This window comes from Penicillium malachiteum, assembly GCF_028827825.1.
Source record: "Penicillium malachiteum strain IBT 17515 chromosome Unknown utg000002l:1.0-8849297.0:1.0-8852440.0, whole genome shotgun sequence".
Lineage (NCBI taxonomy): Eukaryota > Fungi > Ascomycota > Eurotiomycetes > Eurotiales > Aspergillaceae > Penicillium > Penicillium malachiteum.
The window spans coordinates 3,280,189-3,296,848 of NW_026643095.1; the positions used below are offsets into that span (position 1 = coordinate 3,280,189).

The 16,660-nt window shown below is 46.4% G+C and overlaps 7 protein-coding genes across 7 annotated transcripts; 3 read left to right on the forward strand and 4 right to left on the reverse strand.

Moving 5' to 3' along the window:
- Window positions 1-59: 59 nt before the first annotated feature.
- On the reverse strand, window positions 60-2,515 carry N7483_004275 (Zn(II)2Cys6 transcription factor; the record flags this gene model as incomplete). Its single annotated transcript, XM_057087712.1, has 3 exons — window positions 60-2,014; window positions 2,056-2,250; window positions 2,359-2,515. Coding segments are annotated over 3 exons (2,307 nt in total), but the record flags the coding sequence as incomplete, so codon positions are not given.
- A 997-nt stretch (window positions 2,516-3,512) lies between these two features.
- N7483_004276 (uncharacterized protein) lies at window positions 3,513-4,927 on the reverse strand (the record flags this gene model as incomplete). Its single annotated transcript, XM_057087713.1, has 3 exons — window positions 3,513-4,335; window positions 4,401-4,509; window positions 4,588-4,927. 3 exons carry the CDS (start codon window positions 4,925-4,927, stop codon window positions 3,513-3,515), a joined length of 1,272 nt encoding a protein of 423 aa, XP_056947542.1.
- Window positions 4,928-6,908: 1,981 nt separating this feature from the next.
- Window positions 6,909-8,883, forward strand: N7483_004277 (methylisocitrate lyase ICL2; the record flags this gene model as incomplete). Its single annotated transcript, XM_057087714.1, has 6 exons — window positions 6,909-7,206; window positions 7,276-7,564; window positions 7,624-8,036; window positions 8,086-8,509; window positions 8,566-8,819; window positions 8,876-8,883. 6 exons carry the CDS (start codon window positions 6,909-6,911, stop codon window positions 8,881-8,883), a joined length of 1,686 nt encoding a protein of 561 aa, XP_056947543.1.
- An 894-nt stretch (window positions 8,884-9,777) lies between these two features.
- On the reverse strand, window positions 9,778-10,419 carry N7483_004278 (uncharacterized protein; the record flags this gene model as incomplete). Its single annotated transcript, XM_057087715.1, has 1 exon — window positions 9,778-10,419. The coding sequence occupies one exon, from the start codon at window positions 10,417-10,419 to the stop codon at window positions 9,778-9,780; it is 642 nt and encodes a 213-aa protein (XP_056947544.1).
- Window positions 10,420-12,277: 1,858 nt separating this feature from the next.
- On the forward strand, window positions 12,278-12,974 carry N7483_004279 (uncharacterized protein; the record flags this gene model as incomplete). Its single annotated transcript, XM_057087716.1, has 2 exons — window positions 12,278-12,308; window positions 12,658-12,974. 2 exons carry the CDS (start codon window positions 12,278-12,280, stop codon window positions 12,972-12,974), a joined length of 348 nt encoding a protein of 115 aa, XP_056947545.1.
- Window positions 12,975-12,977: 3 nt separating this feature from the next.
- Window positions 12,978-13,226, forward strand: N7483_004280 (uncharacterized protein; the record flags this gene model as incomplete). Its single annotated transcript, XM_057087717.1, has 1 exon — window positions 12,978-13,226. One exon carries the CDS (start codon window positions 12,978-12,980, stop codon window positions 13,224-13,226), a length of 249 nt encoding a protein of 82 aa, XP_056947546.1.
- Window positions 13,227-13,900: 674 nt separating this feature from the next.
- Window positions 13,901-16,307, reverse strand: N7483_004281 (ankyrin repeat domain-containing protein; the record flags this gene model as incomplete). Its single annotated transcript, XM_057087718.1, has 2 exons — window positions 13,901-16,095; window positions 16,292-16,307. The coding sequence occupies 2 exons, from the start codon at window positions 16,305-16,307 to the stop codon at window positions 13,901-13,903; spliced, it is 2,211 nt and encodes a 736-aa protein (XP_056947547.1).
- Between the last annotated feature and the right edge of the window lie 353 nt (window positions 16,308-16,660).

Sequence of the window (16,660 nt, forward strand, 5' to 3'; positions counted from 1 at the left end):
ACTTGCATCGAATAAATGGTTAGCTCGAACATAATCAATGGAGACAAGGCAGTCTTACCTTCCCATCCCCATTCTGCCATAACATTCACCCAATGCAATGGACTTCGAACAGTTCTCTCAAATTCGATATTCTCCAACGGCGACAGTGTAGAGCCTCGTCTAGCGGTCCCACTCTTTGGAGTAGCGCTCGGTATCCCTTGCATAGATCTCTCATGCTGATCACTGACATTCGAGGTCGTGCGAGCATGAAAACCTCTGGGGTTGGGTTTGTTATCAGGTAATCGGAACCCAGACTTGAGCTTAGCTTCAGTATCAGCAGAGCCTGATCCGGTTGCGCCAGGGGATACAATGTTCTGCTGTTCCTTTTGAGCCTTGAGCTTATCTCGACGTGCCCAAACTTCCCGTACAACATCGAGGCAGCGATCAATGCCTCCAAGCATTAATCGTGACTGAACGACAAACCATCTATCCATAACCCACTTCCTATCATCGTCTCCATCAACTTCAGATCCAGCAGCCAGAAGTGGGAACATTTGAATGATGGTCGCACGGGATGAAGGTGGTACTGTTGCCAATAGAAGTAGAACCCGTTGCGCTAATTCTTCAGGTGGATCGGATGGAATTTCTGGAACGGCTTGATGGAGGTACAAGAGTGTTGCCCAGCGATACGCATGCGCCACCTGAATGCTATGCTGAACCTCGGATGTGGGGTCTTCAGGTGCTTCAAACCATTGTGGTGGCTCCCATTGCTCAACAAGTGACTTGAGCTCCATTCCTTGAGATACAATGGAAACGGAATTAGATGAGCACTTGCGCACTTTCTGAACTAACCGTGCAACGCGGCCAATTATAGGGAACAGGGTTGCCGCACAGCCCATCAAAGGGTCTATTTCATGCACAGCATCACCGGGTAAGTGGAAAATCGCTGGATTAAGATCCTGCGGACCGGACTCATCTAAAGAGGTAAGTCTTGCAATGACATCCATATATGTCCAAGTATTGTAGAGAAATCGAATCCGCTCCAGCTCCTCTGGATTAAGCCGACCCTGTAGACCTGCATTTAGCACCTTAAACATCAACGCTTTTGCTCCACGCAGATGCTGGACACATGTACGGGTATTTTGATCCCAAGTATCAGCAAATGCTAGAGCTAAGCTCGTAGCCAGTGCCATATCCGCTCGCATACTTTGAATTTGTTGTCGCAAACAAGTCATACTCTGTCGCATATGCTTCACGCCTTGAACGCGTAAGGAGGGGTTCTCCTTGCAAGAGTGGAAAGCGGTTAGCGCAAATAGAGCATGGTACAAAGCTGGTGTTTCCTTCGCGAGGGGCCAGATCAATGTCCGCCAGGGATTCTCCGTGCTGCCGTCTTTGACAGACAAGATGCCGCATGTTAATTTGTCAAATCGCATCGCTAGCATTTCTGGACTTTCTGGTCCCAATGAAGGCTGCCCGGGCAAGCGAGAGAAATCAAAAATGTTCACACTCTGCCTTGAGAGGATTGAATCCCAGGAACCGGACGACCGGTTACTCAGTCGGATGATCTCTTCAATTTCCTCATTGTCATCTTTAAGCAATTGGGATAAGTCGAATCCTGCTTCCGATGTTGGTTGAAAAGCCTGAGGACCGAAGGCCAAAGGGCCTGATATTGTGTCCACGTTTGTACTTGAAATTAAATCATCATCCAAGGAAATATTAGTCGGAAAGGGTTCGAGATAAGAAAGAAAATTGAATGAGTCGGAATCCAAGCCATGCGACACCGCGATGCCCGGAATTGTATCCTGCCCCGTCGAGGAATGCTCCGTTACTACTGGGAACTCGTCGAACAAATGCGTATCCCCTGATACATAGCTCGTGATAGATTGCGGTGAGCTATGTATCGAAGCCGAGTCTTGCGGTGATGTATTTGCGATATTGGACTGCGCTCTTTTCGGAGACGGTAATAGCTCGATGGTAGGCGATGTCGACGAAAGGTCATGATTTGGCAATGCGAACGGCGGATGCGAGGGATTTTCTATATTCCATGCGCGCATTAGAACCTCCAGTGGAAGGTACTTGCGGTGTATATCTCATTCGTACCTTGTTTTGGTTTGGCCGTAGGGCGACCCACAGCCAAGTTGGTCTCTTCAAATGGTCGCCATTTAAAGTCCTTCTTGTATCCACCACAGGACACCTTACGGCGCTCACACTGATGGCAGGAAGGTTTCGTCTCGTCGCACTTCAACCGCTTCGCCTTGCAGGTGATACAACCTGGGCAGCACGGAGTAATCGGGTCAGCACTTCTGCGTAGGCAGTTGGGCCGCAAGTGCCCATTTGCAAATTCCTGCTATTATTTTCCTATCAAAGACGGTTCCGTACCATTGCGACTTTTGGTCTGTTTCGGCTTTTGTGTGGTGACCTTTGCCTTGGAGAATGAAGTAGGTTTTCCCCGCGTTGACTCCGGAGCCGGGTCGGTCGAGTCTAGAATCGTGGACGGTGATGGGATTTTAATCGTTGCCATACCAAGCGAGCCCATTCACAAGAATATTTTAAAAGCGTATAAAGTATACAGGATGACTCAAGTAGATAGATAAATAAGGATTCGGGGAGATGAAGATAAGAAGGCACCTATAGCGAATGACGAGAGAGTAGATAGGAATACGCGCGAGCCGGGAGGAGTTGGGTGATAAGGCCCATGCGGGGGTGCCGATCTTGGAGAAACGCCGTCTGAGGGGGATGTTATGGGTCAATTGGAATTTGGACTGCTGGATTCTATGCGCTGGCAGGTATTATTTAAGGCGTGATGGGTGTAATTCAGGAGGGAAGAGCGGCTTATATGAGTATTCCCTCTGCATGTAGGGTGATCAGAGTAATGAACATCAAAGAAATCACGAACTGGTATTGGAGGTAGATACGAAGTAGGCTGTGCGGGGATAATGTTTAACAAAGAATTCAAAAAAGTAAACATACTCTTTGCATCAAAATAAACCTGGAAGTTACTCGAGATCGGATTCATGTAGAGATTTACTCAGGGGCTGTATGGAGTACACGTAGAAACATTCGAATGTGACAGCTCAACTGTGGTCACCTGGTATTCATGCAGGAGTATGCAAGCCACCATAATATCAAATACTTTTAGTAGGACTTACAGTTGTCACTTTTTTTCGTCTCTAAACGATACCCTTTACTCGTAAACTGACTCGGACTCGGACCTATCGACAATGGGGCTCTAGAATCCATTATCACCTACCAGTAAGTCCTAGTATGGGAAATGGTTACGAGTACAGGTACGCCTGTTCAAAATTTATTCCGTGGTCAGAGCATATGGATTTTAATACATTCAAGTTCAACCCATATCACCACCGGGGCAGTTGAAAGGTATCTACTATGTACCCCTTGAACAAACAACATGTGAACCTTCAATATTAAAATTTGGCGAATGAGTCCAAATTTGAATTCAAACATTTCAAGGGATAATGTTCGCAACTCGAGAATTTTCAAGAGCATGGCATTTGAATTCACAGACTCGGAGTTCACAGCTTCCCTTTAGGTGGGAACTTGAAGTCTCCCCGCTTCGTCATGGTCGGCATCTTCATAGCCGCCAGACCCTCTTTGGAAATTCTCAGCATGTCCTCCGAGCCCCGACTTTGATATTCCTCCCAGAACTTCTCATCGGCCAGCCACTTCTTGAACCACCTTTGAATCCAATCCGCAGTAGTACTAGCACACCAGCCTGGCTGCTCGAAACATATCAAGTGTTCTCCCTCAGGCAAGACAGCCTTTTCAACCGCCCCAGCTTTGACTCCACCATTTCCTCCTGTCCCAGTACCTGTTCTACGCATTTTGTCGTCTTGTTCCTTGGGCGAAGAGAGATAGCTCTTACCACCAAAGACCCATAGGACATCGGGTCTCAGATATGGTAGGTTTCTCATGGCTGACCAACACTCCGGTCGGGAAACCAGGTAGGGACGTTCCTTTTCGTTATGCCAGTCAGGGATCAACAGCCTATCCAAATTTTCGGAATCGAGGTTTAGTACTGAGAAGCTCCATGACTCTTGATGTTTGCTTGTTGTCAGGGTCACTGCTTCTGGGCCAACCTTTGGATCAGCAGGGTCATAAATCGCAGTTGGGACACTGCGAAGGCCGTATTTTAGGAATATTTCAAGCGAACGGGGGTCCCATTTGTTGAAGGATTTTGAGAGAGCTTCTTTAGCCTTCTCGGAGCTAGGCCATAGATCCCGGCGGCGACTGGAGAAGTTGACCGGATGGGGTGCGTCAAAAGCTTCCTCTACCAGGACTGGCTCATAGAGAACCAAAGCGGAGAGAAGACGTGGGTGGATAATTGCAAGGTTTATCCTATACTCCTATTAGATTTCTTCTCTGCAGTTTCAGCACACAGCGGAGAGGGGATAAATTCATACAGCTGAGCACAGCCCATGCTATGTGCGACACCGACAATCGGGCGGGGAATTTGATCACGGAAGTGGTTGGTCATGTAGAGCAAGTCTCGCGAGTGGTCATACCAGTTTGCTTTATATTATTACACGTGTTAGTATCCAGCGCTCAGGGTGTGAGCATCTAATGCCACGAAAGAAAGGATGTTAATACTTTGATCGCCCTGGAGGTATTCATTGAGGACTCCGCTTGCTGCATGGTTTGTCCCGTCCGCCACCCAGATCCCTCGGAGTGGAATTTGTTTCTTCTTCAGGTCGGCATACAGGTCCTCCCAGATAGGCTCGTACACTTCCTTTGGAGTAGCGTTGCCTGGGGCCCCAATGATGGTAATTGCGTTATCGGGAACTGGGGCTGGCAGGTCCAATGGAATGTACTGCTTAATCGCGAGGTGGAGGGTAGTCTCCTGTTCCAGGTGCTTCCTTATACTGCGCGGGTACTCTCGGATATGTTGACCCGGGATAGTATGCTCGATAACTTTGAAGGGAAAAGACATGTCGTATTAGTAGACCAAAACAACTGTCGATATTGAGGTGGATAGGAAGCTGAAGAAAGTATTTGTGTGGGGTAGCTCCCCCTGAGGAAATCTCAGAGGTTTATTGTATGAAGATGGGGGAAACTCTTCAAGTTCCCGAGAGCTTGATTAGGGGGGCCTAGCGATTATCCGCGAGATGGCCCCCAACCCCCACTAGAGTGACTAGACCACTCTTAGTTAAGGTACATCAACCTTTGTACAGGGCTGACGCATTCATTCGTGCTCGCAAATTGCGTAGATTTGGGATCACCATCTTAATCAAAGACGAGTCACTACTGCTCCGTAGTGGCGTTCAATATGAGGCTCGGGCCGGAGAACCCCACCACATTCATGATCATTGATGACCGCGCGTCGCCATTCCACATTCCTTCAAGTTGTAAGTTGTAACACCGCCATGAGAATATCGTGTGAGACAACGATACAATTCTGGTATCGGAAATCTTTCTGGCAGCTGCTATAAGGCCCCCTTCCCCTTACTTCAGAGGCTGTCCTAAAATTTTGCTTGATAGGCTGACACTGAGAGTATAAAAAGGATAAGAAGGGAAACATCACGATGGCTTAAACTTGAACGAGGGTGGCCTGCAGAAGCTCACATGCATGTGACCAGGTGCTATTAGTAGTTTGTGCATTGATCGGCCTTTGACTATGGCCTTAATTTATACAGACATCAGCAAAACCATATTCAAGGCTTCAATACATGTATGGCAATTTTGTATTCTTTCTCACTGGGCCACTGTATATGCTGTATGCTTGATTAGTATAATAAAATCAAGTAGAGTACTGCTTCTTCCCATACCTACCACCATCCCGATGGTTATAGGAACTTTAAAAAAACCATCAAAGATTATAGAAATTAAAAGTATATGCCTAGGTGTTAGTATTTGAAAGTCTCCTAGGTATAGAAGTTAACTGGTGATGTGGTGCCTGCAAATTGTGGCCTTACTTTTTTCTCAGTTATGGGGGTAAAATCAGGAGTTCCAGTAACCATCCGCATCGTAGTAGCTCAGCGGGCTATCGTGTCTGTCCCGATGTGATTTGACACTATGATACCATAAGACTAGAATGCTGGGACTGAGGGTTGTCAAGTAGCATCAGCGAGCGTGAGACTTGCCTAAGTGGAACACCACCGTGAGAAAGCATGCAGCGGACTATGTGAAAGACTTCTGCGGAGCCTTTTTCTTTTTGCTCTTTCTTTTAATATTACTTTCATATTTCTATCTATTTTATTAGATTTGTTATGATTTTTTGAAAGTTAAAGCTTTCATCGTCTTGTTCATATTGATGCCTCACTTGAGAAAAACATCGCGAAATCTAGAAGTTCCCGGTTCAATCCCTGTCCTCTCCATTTCTTTTTTTGGTTTCTTTCCATAATACTTAGATGGTTTCTCATCAATGATTCACTCCAGATGTCCCAAGTGCCTATTATTTAATCCAATGAGCTACCTACCTATTAACTAACACTAGTAGTGTATATCCGATATCTAGAAATATACTACTGTCATGTATATTAGTATATCACATAGGACCTGCTAGTGCTTATATACTAGGGATTTGATGCTGTATACTACTCAAATCAGACAATTAAAGCCACTGCTAGTACAGAAAGTCCCATACTCTGTACCTATTAACATAATGCCATTTTATGTTCTATTGACATAAATTAAGTAGCGGTTATCGGAGGATGAGCTTCCCCAGATACAACCGGCCCGAGGTCCCGAGTTGGAGGCGGAGAAGGTAAATAAAGCAGAGTGTATCATCTCCCCTCACCACTTCAATTCATCTCTTCCCTTGTCGGAATCCTCCCAATTCAAGGTTCCTTCTGATACAGAAGCACTCAGAATGCTCCGCTCGATACCCAGACGAATCCCCCCACCGACTCCCTCTTAGAACTACACCCTCTTCCCGCCTAACCCTCCGCTCCTTCACATGCGCTTATCCTCGGATGTCTGCTCCCATTCAACACCCAGTGTCTACCACACTGCCCTCCGACGGCTTCCAGCTTCTCTCATCTAGCGAGAAATTAGGCGCCGCAGAGGATGCCCTATTTGAACAACAAGTCCGAGATGTGCAAGCATGGTGGGAGTCGCCGCGGTATGAGGGGATCAAGCGACCGTACTCGGCCGAGGACGTCGTGAGCAAACGTGGCTCGTTACAACAGAATTATCCTAGCTCATTGATGGCACGCAAATTATTCAATCTGCTGAGCGAGCGCGCAGCAGCGGGGGAACCAGTACACACCAGTGAGTGCCATCCCGGACGCCGTGTTGCGCCCTGTGGGACTCCGACCGGCTAACATGTGGGGTATGTAGTGGGTGCGATTGACCCTGTGCAAATGACCCAGCAAGCGCCTCATCAGGAGGTGTTGTATATTTCCGGATGGGCATGTTCATCCCTTCTCACGTCGACTAACGAGGTATCTCCCGACTTCGGCGATTACCCCTACAACACAGTACCGAATCAAGTTCAGCGACTCTTCAAGGCGCAATCAATGCACGATCGGAAACAATGGGATGCTAGACGGAAGTTAACACCAAATGAGCGCAAGAAGACTCCTTATGTGGATTATTTGCGACCAATTGTTGCTGATGGTGACACTGGGTATGTTTTGATTCTATGATGGAAGAAACTGCAGTTGCTGATAAACGGGGGTTTTATAGCCATGGCGGTCTGTCGGCGGTTCTCAAGCTGGCCAAATTGTTTGCAGAGAATGGCGCAGCAGCGGTGCATTTCGAGGATCAGCTTCACGGCGGCAAGAAATGCGGCCACTTAGCGGGCAAGGTTCTTGTGCCGATGGGCGAACACATTAACCGACTCGTGGCTGCGCGATTCCAGTGGGACATGATGGGCTGTGAGACCTTGGCAATTGCGCGCACTGACTCAGAAAGTGGCAAGCTCATTAGCAGTGCCATTGATGTACGCGATCACGAGTTCATTCTCGGTATCACAGAGGAGGTGGAGCCACTAGCGGAGACATTGCAGGCAATGGAGCGTGAAGGTGCCTCTCCTGCCGAGATCGACGCATATGAGCTCGACTGGGTCAAGGAGCATAAACTTGTCACTTTAGACGAGGGTCAGTATTCACGAAGATATTTGGATGGATTCGAACTAACATTAATCAGCTGTCGATACCCACCTTAAGGCTGAGGGCGCCCCTCAGGCTGCTCGAGATGCATACAAGTCATACGTCGAAAAGAACCCTGACTTGTCTTTCTCCCGTCGCCGGGCCTTAGCTAGTGACTATACTAAGACTCCAGTTGTCTGGTCATGCGACAGCCCTCGTACTCGCGAAGGCTTCTATCACTACCGTGCCGGATTCCCCGCCGCAACAAAGCGTGCTAAGGAATTTGCGCCATATGCCGATCTCCTCTGGGTTGAAACCGGAGATCCTGACGTGGAGAAAGCAGGTAAACTTGCTCGAGATGTTCGTGCAGCATGCCCGGGCAAGAAATTCGTCTACAATCTAAGCCCGTCATTTAACTGGATGTCACATGGTTTTACCAAAGCGACATTAAAATCGTTTATTTGGGATCTGGCACAGCATGGGTACGGTTTTCCCCAGTGAAAATTATGTTCATCGTCATGTTACTAACGAGTGGTAGATTTGTTTTGCAATTGATCTCGCTGGCAGGTCTTCACAGTAACGCCACTATCACAACAGAGTTATCCCGCGCCTTCAAGGAGGACGGAATGCTCGCCTACGTGCGCCTCGTTCAGGCTCGTGAGAAGGAGCTTGGCGTGGATGTACTTACTCACCAGAAGTGGAGCGGCGCTCCTTACATTGATGGCATTCTAGGTGCTATCCAAAGTGGAAGTAGTAGCAGCAAGAGTATGGGAGAGGGCAACACGGAGAAGAGTGAGTATACATCTTCTGATGAGATAGTTTCACGGATACTGACTTATTCAATTTAGGCTTTTAGTTGTATTTAGAAATCTTCAATTTCAATCTCGCTTTCCCATTCTAGGCCTGGAAACCTTTTAGACGAATTCAAAGCAAGGTCTACTAGTACTCGCTTTATTGCATGAAGGTCTTATGCCTCCCGAGTTTGAAGTTGGGGGTTGTTTGAGCAGATTGCGGAAATTTCACATTTGTCTTTGCCTGGTGCTTCTCTGGAATAAGTCGAGTAAAACACCACTAGGGCCCAAATTTGCAGGAGCTTACTAGTATTAAGCTGCAATCCAACGACATCTAACGATTTCTAACGATTTTTAACAACATCTAACAACTCCTTACGATTTATAAGAATTCCTTATAATATCTAACGATTTATAACGATCTCGAGATTTACCTAGCCGCGGATGTTATACATTCTTGGATTTCCTCAAGAGCCTCTGAGCTTGAAGCAGTCTCTGCAAGTTTGCACATGTCGTATATAGTAGTATATTTCAATGTTCCTGTTGTAGAAAAGGACATCTGGAACGACCTAGAAATTGAGATGTTATCATCTCAGTCTCCAGGGCTGTTCCACGGGGTGAGCCTTAAGGATATCTACTACTAGTATGTATTTGGGATCCTTCTTAGTAAAATTGAACAAGAATACTATTGCTGACGTTTTTCTATCTCTATAAATGCATTTCAAATATTCCACATAAAAGAGCTCCAGCCTTCATACATTTATTCTTTTTCCAGAGCAGACACCTGACATCTGTAACAAATTTCGACCTCTGCCCAGGTGGAGCCAACCTCCAGAATTGGAAAAACCAGCCGCATTCATAGTATACAAAATTGCAAACCCAATCCACACCAAAAGCCCTCTTGATGATGTTGAAAAACTTCAAATGTTCAAGTAGCACTTCGATAGTAGTTCAACCCCTTACAGAGTATGCGAGGCACATCCTTCACCCCAGCCATCATCGTGGTGGCAACCAGAGTAGGCACGGAATGACTTGGGCTTGAAGTTGAACACACAAGCCTCCGATGGGTCATCATACCAATCGCAAACAGGGTTAAAGCTACCCTTATGACCATTACACACATCACTCTTCCAAAAGGCAATATATGCCTCGGTGATCGAGTAAATGATGACATAGTGCCACGGGGCATTCGACGCAGTACGACACACCTTATTGGCCTCGATGGCGAAAGTATCTCCTGTCCCAGCAGCATTGCGCAGGAGCATGCTGATTTTACCGACGGTAGACCGCTTCATAGTCGAGAGCGCTCTTTGCTGGCCGATGAACTCGTCTGAAGCATTGTTCTTGCCAGAGATAATCTTTTGGAACTCCTGGTAGCTTTCTTCTGGTAGGTAGATGGGACCAGTGGAGTTGCTCTCATGAAGAGAGTAGACTTTGGGGAGCTGGCCGCCAAAGTAGCCAAAGTCGGAGAGGTCATAGAAATCGGAGTCAATGTTACGTTTCTCTGTCGCGAAGTTTCGAGAATAAGAGACATTGTAAGGGGAGGCGATGACATTGATGGCGCCGACAAGGGCAGCCATCATGATTTGGATTTTGACCATCGTGAAAACTTTGGACGTCCTCAATTTCCATGAAGTGAGATAGATTGGAGGAGGGTAATAGTTGAGAACGTAGAAAGGCTTCTGCTGAGAATAATAGACAAAATAGGTCTTGGTTTAGTGGTATTTATGTTAATCCATTTGGCATTCATATGCCAACCTTGGAAACGTCGGCCGAGCTCTCTCAGAGGTGCCGAGAATAAATACGAAAAAAACACTGGAATTTGAAGGATCGTAGGCATTGCTGCTAGCTCACCCGAGTTTCCACAGATATTACTGTCTCAATAGCTTAGCTTGCTGGCTGGGTTCGTCGCTTGAGTTTGTATGGATCCAGATGCTCTGAGGCTGTAAAAGGCTAAAGACAAGCCTTGGAAAGTTGACCCTGATTTCTGTTTAACCTCTTTTGGGACAAGCGCCATGATAAATCTATGATAAATCAGACTACCTTAGACCTGGATATCATACTTACTATCCTCCATGATATGGGCTCTCAACCCTGTTTTGCTCTTTGCCACCCTCGCCAATGTTACTATTGATCAGGGGGGTTCAGACTCCGTTATCATAATCCTTCTTGAAAGGGGCCCGGGGCAATAAAGCTATACATTCATTTCGCTTGATCAGGGCAGGCAAGGCTCGGAGTACTCAAAAGCATACTTAGTGTCCGTCTCCTAAATATTCAGTCCTATACGCCACTCAATAACATGATAACCTTGGAATAGCCACAAAAGGGGGCGGCAATAAATTGACTATCTCTAGGCAACTTCCAAGCGAGTGTTTCTAGAGACAGAAATATGGGGCAAAAGAAAATGGTGTGGCCCCGGGGCCCTATAACAGGTTTCTTAGCTAAACCATTCAAGATACTCAACCTCAAGTGCTTAGACTCGGAAGTGGACTCGGATTTGACTGATCATCAAAGTTATAGTGTCCACGTGGGTACCTACTAGTACTACTAGTAGTAGTGTGGGCAATGTCCCGTTACGTGCTAGTATTATACCAACGATATATAGAACTTGAAGCTCTCTTTTTTCTGATCAATTGACCTCGAGATGTTGTGTTTTGTTATTATACTACGTACAAGTTTGAAAACTTGAATTCTAGCTAGTTCCAAGGTTAGTAATACTAGTACACGTTTCTACTACCTACATATACACTATTGATCTCTGAATGTACCCATATGTGTTATTCTGGTGTCTACTACTAGTACGATAGAAGGGTGGTTGTGGTTTCAAGTTGGTCTATTGCAGCTGAATCAACCCGTGTACTAGTTTATTTGAGATCACTGTATATAGCTTAGAGAATACCCCTGTTTAATAGGCATTGCACGAACTACTCTCCTATTTACTATACTATTATCAAAAGATCGAGCGAATTTCTCGATTCTTGATTCTTCGCCCCAATCATCCTCTAAACTACGTGCGTAACCGTCAAGTCGCAACATGATTCTCATTCGGGGCATGGTAGCGCAGCCTTTAGCGTATTTCTTCGTTGAATTTTATAATTCCTAAATCTAAATAAGCTACTAGCATACAGTGACCGGGTTAAATATGCCGATACGGCCCGTACCGATAAAGCTTTGCTTTTTCAAATGGCTCAAAGGATCCTCATGATCTCCCGGTACTTGTTCGAGGAATTGGCAAGTGAAAACTTGAAATATCAATTCAGGAGGCAAACCTGGAACACTAAAACCGGCCGTAGGGTCTATCCAGCTAGTAAGGTCTGTTTAGACTATCCTCAAGGGGCGAAAGTCTTTAATCGTTCACCTGATGTCTACAAAACACGCGTTCAGCCCCACTGAGGGCCGAGATTTGGGAACTATGGGATATCTCGGGATTTTCGGATAGAGTTGAGGTACGCGTTCAAGATGTTGACTCGGGGGCGGTCCCAGACTGTGGGTTAGTGTATAGAATTGAAGTAAAGAGATTGTTGAAATTATCTAGCGGTAACTGAAGTAGGTATGGGTAAGTATGAAGACAAGAAAAGAGCAAAGGAGCCGATAGTACTAGCCTTGACTAAATTGATCTACTACTGTATAGTATCAATGAATCGGAATTTTTTATCGAGCTATATAACTGTTGGTAGCCTCTAGATCTCTGATGAATTTCCAATATCATTGGAAGCCGAAGGAAAAATCACATTTCTTGTAAGTGTTTGGTCCGAGATTTTATATCCAAGCTATGGACCAAAGCATCTACTAACACCCTTAGTTGCGCAACGCCCAAGAACTTCTTTGGTGATCACTAGCCCAGAAAACTTTCGTTTATCTCGCGCTGTTGAGCTCAGTCATGCAGTTTAAATCATGGCTAGCAGCCCTCTTGGCTGTGCCGATGTGCGCACATGCCGTTGCAGTGGGCCAAACACACAATATAACCGTGTGCGGACCTACTGCTCTCGATAAAGACGTTGCAGACTCTTTCCTGTTCTGCCTCAACGCCACCCAAGTCCGATACGGACTCTACATCGATGAAGGTGTCACAGTCGTGTACCCAGTCGTGAATCGAACCATCGACTTCGATGGAGCTGACGAACGTCTCTTCGACTGTATGATACTGTCGACCTGAAACATGTCAATCGCGGCCGAGGACTTTGCTGCTTCCGAAAATGAAAACATCGACAGTATCCATGCTTCGCGGGCAATATTCTCTTGGCTCGTCAGCCAGGGTGCTGCTGGTCTGCAGGTGATTGGTACCCAGAAGCCCGGATCATCTATTCAGCTTGACGCCAGTCTGGCTTCTCGGGATGTGGACGAGATGAATGCAAGTGGACTTCTGAAGAGATCATTTTCTCACTTCTGGGCATACGTGTCTGACTAAAAGTCTTGTGCTAGTGAGGATCTTCTGGTCCCGTATGCGAATGAGTGTCATACTTATAATCAGGCGTATGCGAGCGTAAAGTTTGAGAATCCTTCGCTTATTTACTACTTGGAGGTTGAAATTTGGCCTCATCATCGGTGTGAGAAGGGTCAGGCGAGAAAGATCGTTCTTTATCCTCTGGAGTTGAGTGCATGTCATACTAGGACCACGTATTCCTTTTATGGATTGTTTACTGGGAAGAAGAGCGCGTTAGCCTGGTTGAGTGGCACTAAGAATCTTTGAGAAATTGTGAGATAGTACATGTAGGTACATATGCGCAGTGATCGAATTCCAAGATTTTGAGAAGAATGTGGTGGGAAAACATCCATGGATGATATAGTATTAGTATTAGTCCATCGAAAAGAGATTATAGGATTGATCTATTTCTCAAGTGCTTCAAATCAATCCATGTTAACATGATAAATCATGGAGACTCAAATTGCCAGAATACTCCAAGTCGGACTCTTCTACCCCCTAATTCCTCAAACATTGAATTGATGTAGTGGTCACTTTCAAAACTGAACATAAGATTATTGCATTCTAGTGTGTCTATTGCGAATGTAAACCATGTGTGGATGACGAATCATGACATCTGAAATGGTAAATTGGAATATTATTGAACTGGCATAAAAATATCACCCAGGAGTTAACAGTTTAACCAATGACTCATGTCCGTTTTCTCTTGCCAAAGAAAGCGCTGTCTCTCCAATAGAATTCTGAGAATTGAGATTGACATTATAAGCAAGAAAAAGCTTGACTACATCTTCATGTCCAAATTCCGCTGCACAGGACAAAGGTGTCTGGCCATCTTCATTCTCCGAATCTGGAAACGCTCCCATTGCGAGCAGCAGACTAACTGTTGCTTCGTGCCCATTGCGTGCTTCCCACCAGAGTGGTGTCTCTCCCATCGAGTCTTTGAAGTTTGTATTGACTCGCCCAGTTGTAAGAAGCAGCTCAACAACTTTCTCATGCCCATTTCGTGCCGCTAACCACAATGGCGTTTCCCGACCAGAGATATGGGGCTCGGGACTGACTCCTGCTTGGAGAAGAAGCTTGACTATCATCTCGTGTCCGTTTTGTGCTGCCCACCATATTGGTGTCTCTCCAGCGGAATTCCTTGGATCTGGATCCGCGCCGTCGGCAAGTAGTAGCTCAACTACAGCTCCGAGCCCGTTTCTTGCCGCCCACCACACTGGTGTCTCCATGTTTGAATTCCGAGATTCAATATTGACACGTCTTGTAGAGAGCAGCAGTTTCACTATGACTTCATTGCCGTGTTCTACGGCATGGAGCAACAGTGTCTGTCGGTCGGAGCTTGCAGAATCAGGATCGACTCCTTGCATGACAACCAGCTCCTCGACTAGTTTTTCAAGCCCGTTGTGAACTGCCCAGAAGAGAGGTGATCGACCCTCGGAATCTTCCGAGCCAGGATTGGCGCCATTAGCAAGAATCAGTCGAACCATTCCCTCATGCCCATTCCGAGCTGCGCAATTCAATGGCGTCTCTCCGTCGAAGTCTTTAGAATCTATAATAAGATTCTTCACTGCGAGTAATAACTTGGCGGTAGGCTCGTTTCCGCCACATGCAACCCACCATATCGGCTTGCGTTCGTTAAAATCTGAGGAGTTTGGATCGACCCCATTTGTGGAGAGCAGGAGTTTGATCACTGTCTCGTGCCCAGCTTCAGCTGCCAGGGAGAGAGGGGTGCGTCCATCCGAGTCTCTCACATCCAGCATTACCCCATTGGTTGCGAGCAATGTACTGACCACTTCCCGATGGCCATGTCCTGCAGCCCATGATAGCGGCGTATACCCATCGACGCCTTTAGTATTGGGATCAACAGGTTTCATTGTCAATAACAGCTGAACGACCGCATTATGACCATTTCTCGCAGCCCAACAGAGTTTTTTATGTCCGTCCGAGTCCTTGAAGTTAGGATCGACAGTGCCAGTGGCAAGAAGCAGTTTAACTATGGCCGTGTGACCAAGTTCAGCGGCCACCGAGAAGGCTGTTTCGCCTTTTGAATTTTGAATCTCGGGATGGATATCATTTGCAGCTAGTAGTGGCTTGATGACTTCTTCGTGTCCTAGCTCTGCGGCCACAATAAGAGCCGTTTCTCCCCAGTAATTTTTGAAATTTGGATCGACATCTTTGGAGAGTAACAGCTTCACAACGGCACCATATCCACCACGCGAGGCGAGCAAAAGCGGCGTCTGATAATTCCAGTCCTCAATATTTGGGTCAACCCCCGGCGTTTCAAGCAGTAGCTTGACGACTGCTTCATGTCCACCTTCTGCTGCTGATGAAAGCGCCGTCTGTCCGTTCCAGATCTCCTCGCGGTGGTCGGGGTCGATGCCATCTGTGCCGAGTAGAATACTCACTACCGCTTCATGTCCGTTCCGCGCTGCTAAGGATAGTGGCTGTGGATCATCCGGGTCGTCGCTTTGACTGCCAGTATTGCCTCTTTCCGTAGATATAATAGTCTTGACCGCTTCGACATAGCCATGCTCTGCCGCGTAGGCAAGAGGCTGATTCCCATCGGTCAATATCTCGATAAAACTATGCAAAGTCTCGTCCAAAGCGTCGAGTCTTTCTCGTTCCCAGGAAAGAAAAGATGCTAGGTCAGATAAAGCAGATTCGGTGTCGAGGTTGAATAAATGAGAAGCATATGGATTTTCGGAGACGTAGTGGGCGACGAATGAATTCAAAAGCTCATCTGGAGAAGCAACATCTTCGAGGAAGGCAAGAATCAGTATCGCAGCTTTGGGGCCCGTTCGCGAGGTTGGCAGAGGTTGTTCGTAATCATAGTCCGCGAGCTTTGTCAGAAGTTCTTTGGCTAGGCCAAGCAAATGAGGGGGGCAAGAGATCCCGATCTTGAGCTGCCTCCATCTCTTAGAATAGTGTGAGGAATATGTGTGTTGAAGGTAGTATTCCCATGTGCAGACAAGAAGGTCCCTAGTTAGTTGGTAACTTCTGGTTATATCTAGTGCCAGTGACTCACGTTGAGACTGTTATTCTATACATACCGGTACAAATAGCCATCTTTAAATGGGGTCTGAGAGCGGAGAGCCAAATCAGATTCAGAATTTAGCCATTATTGGACCATTTTCTATGCTAGTTCCCGGCTAGCATTTTAGCATAAAAGACGCGTGGCTGCAGCTAGCGGTGGGCCCAAAAATGTAGAAGACTAATAATATAGATGGGCATCGTGGAATTATTCCAAGGTTATCTACGGAGAATACTATTTACTATAGGAGGTTGATACTGTGTGCCGCTAGGAGAGACAATTTTCAGTGCCAACGAGTCTCCGTTGAGTATGCAGGGGTTTTTTTTATTTTATTTTATTTTATTTTTGTTTGTTTTTCACAATTGATCTGTTCCTTATCTTGAACTAC